The sequence below is a fragment of the Gadus chalcogrammus genome, chromosome 3 (assembly GCF_026213295.1).
Source record: "Gadus chalcogrammus isolate NIFS_2021 chromosome 3, NIFS_Gcha_1.0, whole genome shotgun sequence".
NCBI classification, from domain to species: domain Eukaryota; kingdom Metazoa; phylum Chordata; class Actinopteri; order Gadiformes; family Gadidae; genus Gadus; species Gadus chalcogrammus.
In genome coordinates, this window is record NC_079414.1 from 4,041,747 (window position 1) to 4,059,646 (window position 17,900).

At 41.1% G+C, this 17,900-nt stretch overlaps 1 protein-coding gene across 1 annotated transcript; it reads right to left on the bottom strand.

Annotated features, from left to right (window-relative positions):
• Positions 1–247: 247 nt before the first annotated feature.
• On the bottom strand, positions 248–14,883 carry tmx2b (thioredoxin-related transmembrane protein 2b). The gene is made up of 8 exons (XM_056585138.1): positions 14,538–14,883; positions 14,151–14,211; positions 13,861–13,974; positions 13,175–13,251; positions 11,429–11,535; positions 3,159–3,224; positions 2,881–3,010; positions 248–2,292 (listed from the first exon to the last, which is right to left on the bottom strand). Exons 1-8 carry the CDS (start codon positions 14,724–14,726, stop codon positions 2,104–2,106), a joined length of 933 nt encoding a protein of 310 aa, XP_056441113.1. The 5' UTR covers positions 14,727–14,883; the 3' UTR covers positions 248–2,103.
• Between the last annotated feature and the right edge of the window lie 3,017 nt (positions 14,884–17,900).

Consider the following 17,900-nt stretch of genomic DNA (forward strand, 5'->3'; position numbering starts at 1 on the left):
CAATATGGAAGTATGTAAAAAATTGGTTTCAGTTTTCTTTTCTTTCTAATCTTTCACTTCTGTCATTAAAGAAAAAGCTGCTCTTGAATTAACCTATGCTATGCATAGGTTGAATCGCAATTGTTTCAAGATTAATCAGATTGGCCAATACACACTAAAGATAAATTTAATAATTTTAAAATTACAAAAATTAACCCTCTCTTGCGAACAGAATGTTGCAGCAGGCGAATTAAATATAAATATAGATTTTTTTAAATTCCGATTATTCATTTATCTGCATCGAGATGGAATCGTTCTAGAGAAAAGCGATGCATCGAAGAATCGATTATTTTTCCCACCCCTACGTCACATACGAGACGTGTAGTCTTTCTCATTGTGTTTTCTCTACAGCCTTTAACTAAACTATTGCACAATAAACGGTCAAACTCTTGGCATGAAAAAATAAAGAATGAAAAAATATCATTTAAATCCAGACATGCGTTATATAAAGACTGGGAGCAGAAAAAAAATTACCTTCTCTCCGTTGAAACCCATTCATATTTTTCGATCTCATCGGTCCCATAGGCTCTACCGGAAGGGGCGTGACTTCGCCACTCTATTCCGTTGGGACTCCTAGGAGTCTCAACTGTCATGCGACACTTGTTTGTGCAAGTAGCATGATATTTAAATATTGTTGGTAATAAATAAAGAACAGAGCATGAATGTTGTTTCTTTAGTTTTATGTACATTTGTTTCATTGCATGATACCGTTAATACATAAATTATTTGCAGCCAGATATCCTCATCCAACACAGCGTGCTGATAAGGGAGGCTTCTTGATATTGTGAATAAGCCATTACACATCTGTCCCTTTAAGAAAAAAGAAAAAAAAGAAAGAAGAGGCCAAGGGACATGCGGACAGCTACGAGGAATCCAGTGTTAGCGAAATTAAGACCGTAAATAAGTTAAATTAAACATTCTCTTGTAGAAACAAAAGTGCAATTATTAAAATGAAAAACCGCGCAATGATGAAAAACAGCTTCTTTACAGAGTTATGCTTTTGCCAAAACGTACTTAACAAAAAGGGTTACGTTATGTTCTGAAATTATTGGACATGGAAAAGACCCGCAGTGTAATTCTCAGTTAAGCAAATAAAAAAAAAAGTACTTTTTGTTTATGACTTACCACGTGAACATTTAACTGTTGCACCATGTTTGAACGAGGAAAAGTTAAAGTATTCAACCTCAGTTGACAGGCAAAAACACAAAACGCTTTGAAATCCCTTCATGCACATCGGGCCTTTGAGATGTAGGCTACTGGCCTGGCAAGTCATCAAAACACTGCGATTGCAATAAATTGAGTCTTTTACCACAAAACAAAGCAGTTAAATTTAGCGTCACTCTTTGTTACGCAACACACCACTGCAAAGACCGAGGTGGCTGTGGCATGCTCAGCTATCAAAAGCTACTAGCAGGCCGTTGGGAGAAGTCCGCTGAGGACCTTAAAACGAATGGAATGTTTAGCAGATAAATCTGCAGTGCTTGCAATGTACCGGCTGGTAACAACAGTAGCCGCTTCTAAAAGGGAATGTAGAAATGTAACACCAACAAACATAATAATAAATGACTCGTCCTTCAACATATATTTGTGTAAAAAAGAAGAAGAAAATACTTAAAAATCCTATCAATTTAGATTAATATGAACAAGGGACAAGGAATAACAATCAATGTTCCCTTGTTCAAAAACAGGAAAAGGAAACCGTCATGAGCAGTTGTGGTCGGGCGTTGACTTGCACATACACTGCACAGTAAAAGGCAACATAGGAAGAGTACCTCACCTGCTGTAGTACCTCTTACAGACTTTGAGTTCAAGTGGACCCGGTTCAATGTTGTAATAACCTCGTCAGAAAGCCTCGACCACCCTTGTTTGGCCGCCCCTCGCTGTTCACTTTGAAAAGTTTTAACACCTCATTATTATTATTAGTGTCTTTTAAAATGTCCGGATTAGTTCAGTTATTAACAAAATCGGCAAAGCCATGCTTCACATTGGTGAGCAAACACATGGAAATATCACAGAAAATAATTATACAACACTCTGACATATGCAGAACATTGCATGTGACTTTTATTTGTCCTTCTTGGTTTCCAGATCCTCCTCCTGTGCTCCGACCACTTCCTGTTCTGGCTCCTCCTCTTCCAGAACGGGAGGGAACTGTGATAGGGCGGCCTTATCCGCTGCCGCCCCCTTGGTCTTGCTGAGCTTTTTGGATTTCTGGTAGAGCTCGTTGAGGTTGAATTCCCTGATGATATTCTCCTGTTGGGAGATATGAAGTAGAAACCATGAAATCACCTGATCAACTTATCTTTTCTCTTAGGTCAATCTACAAACTATTAGCATGTTACGTTATGCGAATAGAAAAAGAAAAAGCAGACAATAGTTACTAAAATACTCAATGGCTGCAAATGCATGGAAAAAAATAGCTTCACTCTAGGCTGAACGGATAAGATTTATCTGAACTCAAAACATGGCACAGAATTAACCCTTCTCAGAGGACTTGAAGGTGTTGCAGAACTACTACAGGGGACAGGGTCACTGAGGGCCCCACAGTCCAGCAGGCAGTTTGCCTATTGGGGCCCCACCGCCCATTACTATTCCAGCATCTCTCAAAATATATTGTAATAAGACGTCTGGCTGACATTCTACACTGACTGGTAAAAGAGCTAGAGACCTATAATTTGGCCAATATAGATGGACACCGCAGATCTAATATAGCTACTGTATGATTAAACATAATTTAAATCAATACGTTTCTTTAAATAGAGGCAATACAGAGTCTGTTGGGTACAGTTCGATCTTGCCCAGACAGTTGGGTCAAACATGAGATGAAGCAGAATGGCCGACCTCTGTGAAGGTCCAGGACACCGCCCTGCCCTTCTTGTCCACCTGGGGGCGTCTCATGACCTCCTTTCCCCCCTGGAATATCACCAAGGAGGGCAGCTGCTTGGACAGAGGAGACGCGGACACTTTGTACCTGTAGTGGTGAAGAGGAGGACATAGATCAGGTTCACACACACACACACACAGTGATTTAATGTCATAATTACTTCTCCGACAACCATGTGAATAGAAGGACAGGGCCAAAGGAGAAGTTTACAGTGAAAAAAATGTGTAAAACCTACTTTTTGGACACCTCTCCGTAGCGTCCAATGTCAACTTTGCCAAACTTGAGGCCAGCACAGTTATACCTGAGAGGAGGCAAGGACAATCAAATACCAGAATTAGTCATACTGAATAACACCAATGAAGTATTTACAGGTGGCACAGCAATGACTTCACGATTAGCCAAACGGACACAGGTTAAACACTTGCCGTGATTTCACATGCCATAGCTGTATTGGAAAGTAACACTGGCCCACATTTGAGCCATCAGACAACAGTGCCACAGCAGAGATGGCGCTGTCCAAAAAGGTAAATGATCGTAGGCCTGTCGCGATATGCAATAAATCAATTAATTGAGCGATACATTTAAATGAGCGATAATTTTTTGCCGGCCGCAATAATTTCCATTCGCACTCTTTTTTTAAATCATTGCTTTATTGGCCTAATCTGAGAAGAAATCTATGCCATAAACAGAAATATTATAGGCCTTTATTACACGGGTCTTCTCAATGCCGTGGAACGCTCCGTTCACTTGCATAGACAGTAGTCCGGTAACCCCAGCGTCTTCAGTTGCTGAGCAACGTCAACGTCTTTGGCAGACTATTTCTCTGCTGATCAACACTACGAATGCTGCTAACGAATAAATTGTAAAAAGACACCATGTGAAGTTATTTATTCGTCTTGGCAAGTAGCCTTGTAATAAGCGGGATGATGTATAGAACGTCGCCGGTCATTATCTAAAATAAGCCCCTTCAGGGCGAAGCAAGACACCTCCGCTGCGCGTCGGTCGCCTGTTCGCCCTGTCGGGGCTTATTTTCCCGATAGTGACCGGCGTTCTATGCATTATATATATTATATATATTTAGCAGGGTAGGCCTAAGTAAAAAATGTCGGGTTGAAATCGGGCTCCGGCTCATAATTACAGGGCACAACGAGTAAACCCCCTCGTCAAGTGTCAGTCACTTGTTGCATTGTCTGTGTGGGAGGCGGAGCCCTGGCGCAATCGTGTTTACATCCTTTTGGTGGTGTTTGGTTTTTATTCAAGAGCATTTTTTGTCAATAGATTGTTTTTGGTTGTTTTGTTAATTTATTCTGGATATTTTAAATGTCTTCCAGACGTCCAGTTCCAGTGTTATTTAAAAATAAAGGTTTATTGATCTTTGAAAGGGTGTACTTTATCATTATATTAGTGGAAAAACTGCAATATTATCGCTTATCGCAATAATTCCTGGGGCAATTAATCGCCCAGAAAAATTTGTTATCGTGACAGGCCTAAATGATCGGCCTTTATATTGCGCCCGTCTCTAGGCGCAATATACATGCATGTTTACACGCTGAAGCGGTCATCCACACACACACACCAACAAGCCTCTGCCAAGAGAGGGATCGAGAACCAGGGCTGGGTTTATTTAAAGGGATACTTCAGCGGTGGAGATATGAAGGATATATGAAGTAAATAATTCAAGAGAAAGTGTCTCTCTGGCTCAAAAGTAAGAAATCCTCCAACTACCACAGTGCATTACGCTCGTTGCACCGCCCGCCTGTTTCCGTTTGGAGGGAAGGACCCATGGTCCTAGCGCGAGTGGTAGCGCGAGCAAACTGTGTGTAAACATATCCCCGTGATACATTGACTAGTTTAGACATTTTTTTCAAACGCATCATTTGTATATTACTGTACAGCATAAAAACATTTGCTTATTACTAGTGCTGTCAGTTTAACGCGTTATTAACGGCGTTAACGCGAACCAATTTTAACGGCCTTAATTTTATCGCGCGATTAACGCAATTCTTTTATTTATTTTTTCGCTCAAAACAAAGAAGCAGTAGCCTGACTGCTATGTTCAACGCAGTATGATTGTATGTTCATGGTTTAATTGCACTATAGGCTTTTTTTTTGTATCGACCTGTTTTGATCAGTATATGCCAATGTTGTTATCAATAAAAAAACATTTGCACAAGGCAAGCCGATGCACTTCTCCATGTTGATAAGAGCATTAAAATGAGAAAAATGTATGGGAAAAAGAAATCAAGGGATATTTAGCAAAGATTTTTTTTTGCAATTGCTCGCGATTAATCTTGAGTTAACTATGACATTAATGCGATTAAATATTTTAATCGCTTGACAGCACTACTCATTACAGTAGCTCAGCATATCAAGTATTGGTACTCAACCTTTTCTCCCCAGTTGAAATAAGTGTTTCTTATACAGTAGGCCTACTTTAGTATAATAACACTTGGGTTAGTAAACAAATCACAACAACCAACATGAATTTTAAGTTTTATTCATGAAAAAATATGAACTATTTACAAAAATAAAACGTGTAGCTAGAGTCAATAGTCACAGCTCATCTTGAGCATCTACTGTCTCCTGGTAGCCACGGTACTGCCCATGTTGTGCTGGGTAATAAGCTCTGTTGACCTGGACAACAAAGGAAGCCGATACCGTCTAAGAAAGAAAGAACAACATTAGCAAAGCAAGATCAATTATGCCTTGAGTAGCCTATACAGCATTACACAGACTTAAAGCTAACGTAACGTAGCCTATGCTCTGCCAATAAGATCGGCTACTTTCGGATAACGACATTGTCACGTTCCCCGGGACTCAAAACTATTGTAGCCAATGTGTTAGTAAAAAAACTAAAACTTACTCTATGCTCAGACGTCTGTTTCTCCCGGCGGGCTTTGGCTTGTTTCCAGTTCACTTTCTGGGTCCGGAAATATGTATCCAATACCCAACTGTTCGGATGAGGCGTAAAGCCTGGGTGAGAGGTTACACACATGGCCCCTCGTCCTCACCAGATTCAGCCATTTATTCTAGAAGAAACTGGCATCGCTGAAATTCGCTGCAGCACAGGGACTCTGTGTTAAGGCCGATTCATACCTCCGGATCCGGACGAAATTCGTCCGTCCTCCCCAAACGTTGCCTCCGGAACTACCCTTCATACCTCCGTCTGGTTTCAGCGTTGTTATGGATGTTACAAAATAAATCCTTTAAAGGGCAGTGACTGTCGTTTCACAAATGAACGGCAGCGACAATCGCAAACATGACATCTGTAGAGATGATTTTGCTTTGTGTCATCCGAAATCGGCAAAAAAAGTGCAAAAAGTGTAGGCCTAGGCGGCGGTGGCATGTGACACCCCTCACCAGGCCGCAGATTATCTCCTCAAAATGACCAGATACAACTCATTGTCAAAGCAGGGGAACAATAAAATAAAAAGGTCAGGTATTATAGTATAATAAGTATAAAACTTTAAATACAATTTATACAACGGGGGGGCTAAATCCAGCGATCTGATTGGTTCCTAACTGTTGTATAATGAGCGTATACATAACTGCTATGACGCTCGATCATTTTGTGAAAGTTTGCATATCACTCCACGCCTGGAAGTAGAAACAGTTACAAAGTAAAACATATGTTGGATGATGGAGAGGGTGTTGTTGTTACTCCGGGAGTGAGCAAGGCGATGGAGTGACTAACGAAAGCTTAGGCACATGGCGAGTAGGGGTGTGCCAAATAATCGTCATGACGATGCATCGCGATTCTAATTTTCACGATCTACTGCATCGATTGTTGACGCCAAGAATCGATTATTAATTTTAAAAAAATGAATTAAAAAAAAAAAAAAATTTTTTTTTTTTTATATAGTTTTATTAAGCCTATTCACTTTTTGTGGCATCAGTTTGTCCTCTTATGTTTATGAAATGATATTGTTGTTATAATGGCAGCTACTTCCAAAAGGGGAAATGTTTGAATGTTTTCATTTCATTGGTTTAAAGGACCACTGAGGCCATGTAAACGGCACTGATTATCCTTATTTTGTTATTTTAAGTTTTATAGATCCTTAGCACTTCTTGTCAGTGTATCCAGTAATAGTCGTTTCAATAAATACAGCTATGTATGAATTGAGTTGCTTTGAGTCATCAATTGAACACACTATCCAGATCATACACAGCCAGTCAGCCACTGGTAATGGCTTAATTTTTTTTTAAGTGTTCAGTGAAAATTCGCAATGCATCGCAATGCATCGCAATAATTCAAGTATCGCGATGCATCGTGATAGAATCGCATCGTGGCATGTGAATCGTGATACGAATCGAATCGTGACTTCTTTGGCAATACCCACCCCTAACGGCGAGTGAACTGCTCCATAGGATAAATTGCCGGCGAACCGCTCTAGCCGAGCCTTCTATCAGAGGGACGCTAAAGTGTGTTGCATAGCGACCGTCGTGCATTTTGAAGGCAGCCAGGAGGGACTAATTTTTTGTATTCTTTAATAAAACGGCTACTATGACTTTCTTGGTTCCTTTTTAAATGTAGTGTGTCTATGACTTTCGTTTTGCCATACGAAAGTCATAGACACAAGGGGGTCGCCGGCCCTCCGCTGCGCGTCGGGGCCGGACAACGCCCCTTAACAGTGGTATAATGAGCACATACCACAGCCTGGCGTGATCTATTGCTTAAATATATATACTAGTGCTGTCAAGCGATTAATGTCATAGTTAACCCCAGATTAATCGTAAATGTTTTTTCTATGCTAAATATCCCTTGATTTCTTTGTCCCATTAATTTCTCATTTTAATGCTCTTATCAACATGGAGAAGTGCATCGGCTTGCCTTGTGCAAATGTTTTTTTATTGATAACAACATTGGCATATACTGATCAAAACAGGACGATAAGAAAAAAAAGCCTATAGTGCAATTAAACGATGAACATACAAACATACTGCGTTGAACATAGCAGTCAGGCTACTGCTTCTTTGTTTTGAGCCAAAAAAAAAAAAAAAAAAATATATATATATATATATATATATATATAATAAAAAAAAAGAAAAAAGAATGGCGTTAATCGCGCGATAAAAAAATTGACGCCGTTAAAACTGGTTTGCGTTAACGCCGTTAATAACGCGTTTTACCGACAGCACTAATATATACATATCAGATATTATACTATATCTATTTTCGCAAATGGTCTGACTTTTGACTCTATACTGCCGCCTCGATTTCCGGTGGTATTGCTCCGTTTCTCCCGGAGCACTCCGGATTCGTAAGCTCAGAGGCAACGGCCCCATTGACGGCAGGGTTGCCAACAGTCACGCCCCTGGCGTGACTCTCACGCTTTCGCCATCAATCTCACGCTGTCACGCACACGCAAGAAATGTCACGCCAAAATAAAAATCCTCCCGTTCATTTTCTGCGGGAGCAGACTAACAGCTGTAACATCTACCTACCTACAACGTGATCACGGCAGTATTCTCTGATCGTTGATTCGCTGAAAACCACGCACCTGATACTAAAGTTGCGTTTGAAAAGGTCAGAGAGAGTTCAGAGCCGGAGTCGGAGCCCACTGATGCGCGTTTGGGGATGGGTCGGTCGCGACCGATTTGTTCACAACGAACGAATCCCGAACGTCAACGACAAGAACTTGTTCCCTAAAACAAGAAGAACTGGTTCTTTGATTCTTTTTTTTTTAACAAAACAAAAATATGTTCACGTAAATAAAATATACAAACGAACAGAGCTTCGTCTCCCCGCGACCTTATATCGATTGAGTCTACAACGTTCTCAAAGATTCAGCCAATGAGAGGTAGCAATGGTGTTGCCATGGCACCTGGGTAAACAAATGACAAGGCGGTACCGTCGAATTTGCGCGCTCTCTCTGTCTTGGGTCATACCATCCGACGTGGGGCCACCAATATATCCCCCTACATTTCCGAAAATAGACTTGACCTCCATCTGTTTATTGGATAAACGCATTTCCCAATCCCAGGAGCCTTTGCTCCATTCTACATCAATTCAAGAACAAACAAAGAAATTAAACTGCAGTTCGTATTTTTTATTTATGACCATGAAAGTTCTGTAATGCCTGAATTATGAAGAATTAAATGTAGAGTAAAATAAAAAATTAGAAATATAAAACCTTGAATGACATATAGAGAGTAAGCAAGTGGTATAAATATTGGTGGGACGTTTGGGTGTACTATATAGTATATCTTGTCGATTTGCATATAGAGCCTAGCCCTGGGTATGTCTTGGAAATCTTAAGAATCGGGCAAGTGGCACTTTCATATTCCCCAAATTATTCAAATTGGCCCAGATTGTGTTGAGCATGCCTCACTCGTACGCGAATGCTGAGCGAACTTTTTCATTGATTGGCCTAAACAAGACTGACACCAGAAACCTTGAAGGCACCCTGTCAACAATTATGACCATGAAAATGAGCAGTCTTGAACCCGGCTTCAGATACAAACCTCCTGCAGAGGTTGTGAAGCAGGCCAAAACTGCCCCTGTGGCATACAAAAGGCCTAATATGTAACTTCTATGTTCTGCCTCTGCTGCGGAGTACACACACACACACACACACACACACACACACACACACACACACACACACACACACACACACACACACACACACCACCCCCCCCCCCCTCTGGGGAGCTGGGGTAACTATTGTGTCCCTTTTTCTTTTTCTTTCTCTGTCTTTATTTGAGATGCCTGTCTTTATTTTGTAATACTGCAATCAATAAATGAATTGTACATTTTGAAAAGCGTTTCCATTCTTTAACTTTTTTTCATAGATGAGGGTTTATACTTGGTAAACGAGGACTATTTTGTATTTTTTTTTTTTTAGGGTTAAGGGTTGTCCAAAAAATTAGCCGCTCACACTAATATTTTAGAGTCTCACTCCAGCCAAAGTCCCAAAGTTGGCAACCCTGTTGACGGACAAATCACCTCCAGGACCGGACGAAACGGTCCGTATCCGTATTTACCGTAGGGTGTGAAGTGAATGGGCCTTTAGTGTCTATAGGCGAACAGAGCAAACCGGCACGCTCCGTCTCCTCGGCAACAGGCAAGGCTTGTTCAGCTGCAGCCGCAGCAGCATCCTCCTCCATTTGTGTCAATTCTTCCTGGCTGTATTTTGGCTCGTAATAATAGCCCTGAATGTCCAAATCCAACAATAAATTTTCAAAATCCACTTTGGATGTTTCACATTACAAATTTGTTCTCTAGCTAAGCGGTGAAGAAACATGGCGGACATTGTGGCTACATCTTGTGCACGAGCTCCTGCCCCCCCTCATTCCTTATTGGTGGGCTAACAAATTTGCGAAACCAGTGGTTTGTAGTCAGTGTTGGGAAGGTTACTTTTAAAATGTATCCAGTTACAGAGTACAGAATACATGACCAAAAATGTAATATGTAACGTATTCCGTTTCATCACTCAATCTGAGTATCGTATTCTGAATACTTGGATTACTTCCACATTGAATTGCTGCTTACTAAACAGGCCTTTTCTGGTGTGTTCTTCTGTTCGAAATGGCTGAATGCGTTTGGCCCAAGTCTCCCTGAAAGTTAACTATTTTATATAATTTGCTGTAGTGGAACAAAGACTATAAGGGTGTGTGTGTGTGTGTGTGTGTGTGTGTGTGTGTGTGTGTGTGTGTGTGTGTGTGTGTGTGTGTGTGTGTGTGTGTGTGTGTGTGTGTGTGTGTGTGTGTGTGTGTGTGTGTGTGTGTGTGTGTGTGTGTGTGTGTGTGTGTTCAATCATCAGCATTTTGTTTTCCAGCATACGTTTTATGTGGGTGTCTGTCCAAAATCCCAGACGGTCCGACAATGTGCTGCTAGTCTTGGAGTTACCGCTAATCAAACAATAATTCCCATAATGCGCCTGGCTGAGCGGGTGCATGTTACGTCCAAAGAGGCATATGCTTTGTAGAACTGGATCGGACCGAGGTGCGTTCGCTTTCACATCTCAAGCGAACCGTACCAGGGTTCGTTTGGAAGCGAACCGAGACCAGCTGTTCAGGGAGGTCTCTGTCGGCTGATTTGGTTCACATCGAAGTGAGGTGGTTGCATTCACACCAACGCAAACGTACCGAACAAGGGACCAAACTCGTTTAGTGCGTACTAAATGCTGTTGGTATGAAAGTATCGTCATGTAATCCATTGATTTCAACAATGTAACTGTATTCTAAATACCAACTATTTAAATTGTAACTAACGGAATACAGTTAGCTATAATTTGTATTCTGAATAGGTAACGCCGGTACATGTATTCCGTTACACCACTGTTTGTAGTCCTCGGCCCTTCTAGCAGGCAAGCAATGTTCTCCTGGGATGACGTCAAACGCGTCATTTGACGTCATCTCGGGAGAAAATTAGATCAGGAAAGCTGGGCCAAGGGAAGACGGGGTTAGACTGCGGGAAAAAAAACGCCGGTGCTGAAGTATCCCTTTAAGGGATAGATCTGCAGAGACGGTGGAGAATAAGAGAATCAGGGCTGGGCTTACTTCAGGGAGAGGTCTGCGTAGACAGAGGCGAAGGACTGACATTCGGGAGACCAGTTGGCGAAAAACTCTACAATCCAGGTCACTCGCCCGTCTCTCTCCAGCTCGTCCTGTGGAGAAGGTTTTATGATCAACACACGCTAAATGACATAACCTGCACCCTCAGAAACACCGCAATGTCCTCTGTATTGAACTTTCTGTGGTGATTTCACATCAAGTATAAGTAAAGCCCAAATTTCAGCTTGAATTAAAACAGAATAATAAAATTGAGCTTGAGAAAGGAGGGGGGGGTGTTGCCCCATGGTTATAACCCGAGAAGCACAACCTTCTCGGACATCAACCGCTGCCCAGAACGACACACACACACACACCTTGATGCCGAGCTGTATACAGGTGCTTCGGCTTCACGAAAGAACGTTGGTGTCTTATTTCTAGGGATGCACGATATATCGGCAGTGATATCGTTATCGGCCGATGTTAGTCATTTTTTAACATATCGGCATCGGCCCGATAAGTAAAACTGGTCCGATATTAACAGCCGATATTTATTTCCGTCGAGTTGCCGTTGTGTGTGGTTTTTTTGCCCATGCGCAGCTTGTTTGGTCATGTGACATTGTCATTGACGCAGCCAGAGACGCACTGAGAGGCAGTACAGCAGTGTTTGTCACCTTACCTGAAAATAATCAATGTCGGCGGTTTGGATGTTTTTTACGGTCTCAAATGAAGGTACTCGAATTGCAATATGCAGTACTTGCAAAGCCGAAGTAATGCGGAGGATGCAGTGTCAAATCATTATATACATTATTGTAGCGAAATACAGTTTCTGTTGTGTTTTATTTGGCGTTCTGTAATCCCATTGAAACGGAAACGGATATCTTGATATTTGGTTGTAGTCTTTTCGCTCGGTTCTCCGGATCAACAGTAGGGCTAGAACCGAGTGAAAAGACTACAACCAACCTCCCTTGATATATTTGATTTAGCCTATTTCACAGATTTTAGTTGAAATTGACTTAAACTTGAAACACTTTTTGTAATTTATTAGACAAGTGTCTGGTTACCATGAATATTGGCAAATTTGATTTAAGTTATAAAACCTTGTCAAGATATTTTGATTTGTGATCGTTATTGTGATTTATGATCCAAACTTTTTCATAGATGCAAGTTGTATAAGTTGCCTAAAACTAACACTGTTATTAACTTGTGTTTGTTATGGATGCCCTGTAACTTGTTGAGGAAACGATGTATTTCGAAGTTTTGGTAAATAAAGAAAGAAATAACTTTTTCATATTCACAGTGTTTACATGTTCTTCAGCATACAAAATCACCATAGAAACTTGTTTTTATACCAATATCGATATCGGTAAATATCGGTTATCGGCCGTAACAGCAATTTTAATATCGGATATCGGTCAAAATTGTCATATCGGTGCATCCCTACTTATTTCTACGGTAACAGTGTAATAATGGCTTAGCAAACTATGTTGACGGTCATATGAAGACAAATTACCATATCTATATAAAAAAAGGTTTTGGGCTCACCACCCGTTTAAGAACAGTTATTCAATCGCTAGCTTTCCATTAAACACAACTTTTTTTCTCTTGTATATTTTTATCTTCGGCCCATAGGGAACAGCATTACTCTGCATTCTCGAACACCTTAACGGTCATCTTTCCTTGTCCCCAGTGCCTGAGCAAGCTTCTCATATCCCGAGTCAATGGTCATATCATTCTTTTGGAAATGGGACTCACATCAATGGTTTTGTCACTGAAGTATTTGATGTACTCAGGTCCCATGTAGAGAGGGGGTTTGCATGTCATCAGGAACACTGCAGAGAGGGAAGAAACACGCAGGCAAGGTGAGAAGAGTAAAACGGGAAGACATACATACATACATCACAACCAGCCATTTTAGATATCCCAAATCCATTCAATTCTGTCAGATTAAGAGGATTACCATACCATCTGTACATTTCATCTAGAAATGCACATACAAATACTTTCATCTTGAAGGAATGTCTGCCAATGAGATCATTAGGCGTAATAATGGTGGCAGAGCAATTTTCTGAAATGGGTATACTTTAAATACAAATTGTACAATTGTGCATATGTTTTTATTTCAATTAAATATTTAGAGATTTAGAGCAAACTAGATGGCTGATCTTGAATTATTGAATGGATTGAGAAGTCAGTATTATCTTTCTAAATCAATCAATTTCTAATTCAGCAGCAAATTTGTCTTTGAATTCCCACTCTCTTAAATAGCCATATTAGATCCTTTGGGTCAGACCTCCCAAAATGCATCCCATCAACATGGCCACATCATGTTAATGATGTGGACCTCCCAAAACACATGAGTGCAATGCATCCGTTTCCTGCGATGACTTGGGGGTAGATCTGTAGTGGCGTTGCCATGGGAAGCGGACTGGGAGACTCGCCTATGCAGAGCGTCAGGTAGAGCAGGCCCAGACGGATGTCCAGCCTGAAGAACAGGAGAACGTTCGCCACCTTGCTGAACAAGATGATGTTCCCCACATGCTGCTCCACCGTTACTGGAAACACACACACACGTAAATGACAAGCCATCGTTTTTCTGGTAGAGACTAGGCCAATTTATGATTGACCCAGCACTTAATGGATCTTTTTGAGCCAGTAACGTAGTGGAAGGAGTTAGGTTGTGCAAGGAGACATTGTAGATCAAATGAATGAAAGGGCAGGAAGTACTTACTGGCTCGCCTGTTCTTCATCATAACAATGGCACTAAGGAACATAAGAATTTCCACCTCTCTCTAGGGTCAAGAAACAGAGCAGTTATAAGGATATGTGTTGAAGCACCATCAAATGTTAAATCATGTCAATTGATAAGAATTTATACTACATACAGGCCTATGTATAATCAGATACCCATGCATATTAAAAGGCCTAAATTTGAATCACTACTGAAGGGGTAATATGCACAGGATTTAAAGATTATCTAGAAGCAGTATTATGCCCTTACAATACAAATACGTTTACACTTGACTCCATCTCCCCCGTCAGTTTCATCACATCCAATCGCGATGCTATTGTTAGAGAATCGCCTAATGAAGATGTTAGAGCATTTATAGATACGGACCCAATCAAAATCGCAGGGGTTGCCATCTTCTCGTTGCGTCGACAGATGGTCGCAGACGCCGGGTGTTTTGCGGATCGCCAGGAAGGCGACGGACATGAAGAGAGAGGCGACGTAGTAGGGCCTCAGGAGCCACTTGTACACATGCGGCAAGTGGTACAGGAAGGCAAGCAGGGCCGTCAGAAGCGCCATGGTCTGATGTTTAGCGTTCAGTCACTGAAAGAGAAATCTAATGGAGATGGTTATGAAATCCTTTGTCGTACCACACCGTGTGGTACCTATCATGTATCGGCCCAACTGAATTAGTGACCACGGATGGATGATAGTAGAAGCGGAAGAAGAAGCGGAGGTCAACGAGGACGAACTGTCGTAGAGCGACGACCATTGGCTGCTCGGGAAACCATCCAATGAGGTGTAGGTCATTGTGCATAAAGTCCCGCCTACCGGAAAGGGATTTACTGGGTTCATTTACCGTAATAACATAAATATCCGATACATCAATAACTGCACCAAGTTGAGCACCACGTTGCTGATACAGATTTGAGATAATTCCATAAAGCTTTGATATGATCGATTGCCTGCTTTACTTAACCTGTTAATATTCGTTGTTTTTAACGACATAATTCATTTATAGAAGTTTTAAGTTCTCTTATCACTTCACTTTGTTCCTGTTTCACAAGTAAGATATACACGCACACCTGTTTATGCATTTGTTGTTCTTGTTCCACACATGACTAACTTTGTTTTATTTATTGATATCCTCTGGCTCTACTTTGCTGTTCTTGTTCACACCTACTGTATGTTTGCTTCGTTCGGTCCCACAAACCTCAGCCTGATATATATGTGGAGAGGATTTTTTTCTAAACACTCAGCATCTCCAACACTGGGTCCAGCATTACATGGTGCATGATCCTCCTTTGCAGCGTGCAGATAATAGATATTTGTTGTCTCCTTTCCTCACCGTATTCCTCTCTTGTTAACACATATATATAGCCTACAATATTCATCCCTGTTCCTTCACTTTGTTCTTGTTTTTCAAGTTGGATACACACACACATTCTTGTTGTCTCACCCATTGTTTAATAAAAAAAATACTATTTCATTCATCCAAGCATAATGATTTGTTATTCTTTAATATATGTGATATTTTGTGTATAAAGTATCATGGTTGTGTGGTCAGCCCCTGCCATTTAGCTAAATGCTAAATGCTGACCCTTTTCTGGAAAAGGGTCCTATGTTCCCCCGCAATCTATCAATCTTTATGGTAGACTCTCAGCATGGCCAGCAGGCCTACCGTCGCATGGCCCACCTTAGCTTGGGGCAGCTACTTTCTGGTTACCTTGCAGTTCATTTTTTTGCTTACTCAGGATTACTCATGTTTATTCCCACCCCTAATCATATTGTCTTGCATCGAAGCTTAGCTTTTCCTTTTATTATCCTACCTGTTCTCCATTGCATTGTGCACCCTTGTGGAGAGTTTATAACTAAATGTCATCATACATTCACCTCTAATAATGTTTCATTTATTTTGTTTAATTAGATCCGTTTCAATATGAGTCCTGAACGAAATGTATAAATATCTGTTTCAGATATTATACAAATATAATACATATAATAGGCTACATCAGGGCAGAACAAGAACCCAACTACCTTCATTAGAAAAAACATAAAGCTAACAACCATGTATGTTAATAGGCTAAAGAACGGAAACTATTGAGTCGACGATCTATTGAATAATCACTGGCACACTTTATATTTACAAACATTTAATTGTCAGCTTAGTCTTGTATTGGACTTCAGGAGGGGAACACAGGAAAATAAATCCTTAGAAATGTGGGAACATAGGGGAAGACAAACTCTAACCACTCAGGAAAAACTCTAGGTTTCCAATTCGGCCAAGGTTTCCAACTTGGAGCAGTGGTTAACGTCCTCGACTGACATCCGGGAGACCGGGGTTCAAGGCCCCCGCTGCAAGTCCATTTCGCTTTCCCAAAGCGTCTGCTAAATACCTGTCTTTAACTGTCTTATTTTTTGAGCGTCGCGACACACCTCAACTATTGCTCAGGCGCGTCGTTAGACCTGGGCATTCGGGGCTATAGCCCCGGATCTTTTGGGATCAGCCCCGGATCTCTGCCGTAAAAAAAAAGAAAAAAAAAGTGTGTATATATATATATATATATATATAGCTGCTTTCATACACGGAAGTACTGGCTGCTCTTCTGAATATATGCTGCATCGTTGCAGCAACATTGAAGACGATCGCGTTGACTTCTGCGGTCTGTTCTGCCTCCATGCTGTCTGCGTCAAACCAAAACAAACCTGAGTGACAGCGGCCGCACTTATCCCGCCTCCTGCACATGTACGTAATATCCCTCCCCTTGCAATGCCGGTGTAAGTGCCATATTGGCTCGGCTACCAGATCGGCTCGGGGTCCGTCGTCTGCTGATTACGTCACACAATACGCTATCTACAGCAATAAGGTATTTTATGGCTTAAATTAAAGAGCCTGTAATGATCTTTCATTTTGAACATAGACCATTCCCAACCTATCTGTATGGATAGTTTTCTTCTAAAAACAAAACGTCCCTCGGAATCATCTTGGCTGTTAAGATAAGCCGTCCGTGTTGCCAGATTGGGCACATTTTCAGCCTGATTTGGCTACTTTGAATCACGTTAGGCTGGAAAAACACTCACACATGCTCACACATGTGCTCGCTGTGGTTGCTATGACGACAGCCAGAGCTACAGCACAAAACAGCCAATCACAACTGTCCCTTAGCAGCCAATCACAATGTAGCCTACGCCCATTCAAGCGTACAGCCAATGATATTGTGTAACGTAATCAGCAGACGACGGACCCCGAGCCGATCTGGTAGCCGAGCCAATGTGATACTTACACCGGCGCTGGAACTGGCCGCGGGAGCAAGATGTTATTCTAACAAAAATGCATCAATCATTGTTTTATTCTTTCATTACACAATTTATTTCATTCTTATAAATAAAAAAATAATATAAATACATATATAAATCTAGCCAACTTGTCAATCAAAATTAGTCTTGTCTTGTCTCTCTAGTGGTTGTTCATTCTAAAACACTACAATCTTTTGAGAAGCAAATGGTTGCAGCCTCTATAGGCTTACTGTGGCGCTGATGTGAGTACTGTATGCATGCAATACTTCATAGTAATAATCAGAGAGGGTTGAGAAACAGTGGGTTGACAATCCCTTCTGGTACCTCATTTTGAAAATCCCCAAAAAAGAAACTTCACATAGGACTGTCTTTCAATTTTTAATACATTGCTTTGGAGGTTTTCAATCTAACATCCCACTGGTTTGATTTTACCTAAGAGAAAAATGTTTATTTTTT

What these genes read in the sequence shown, in the direction of transcription:
- tmx2b (XM_056585138.1), bottom strand. Translation starts at nt 14,726, where the DNA reads ATGGCGCTTCTGACGGCCCTGCTTGCCTTCCTGTACCACTTGCCGCAT. An exon ending in TCAGTGACAAAACCATTGAT is followed by an intron (nt 11,536 to 13,174) that starts GTGAGTCCCATT and finishes CCTTCTCCACAG; the next exon opens with GACGAGCTGGAGAGAGACGG. An exon ending in TGTCCTGGACCTTCACAGAG is followed by an intron (nt 2,293 to 2,880) that starts GTCGGCCATTCT and finishes ATCTCCCAACAG; the next exon opens with GAGAATATCATCAGGGAATT.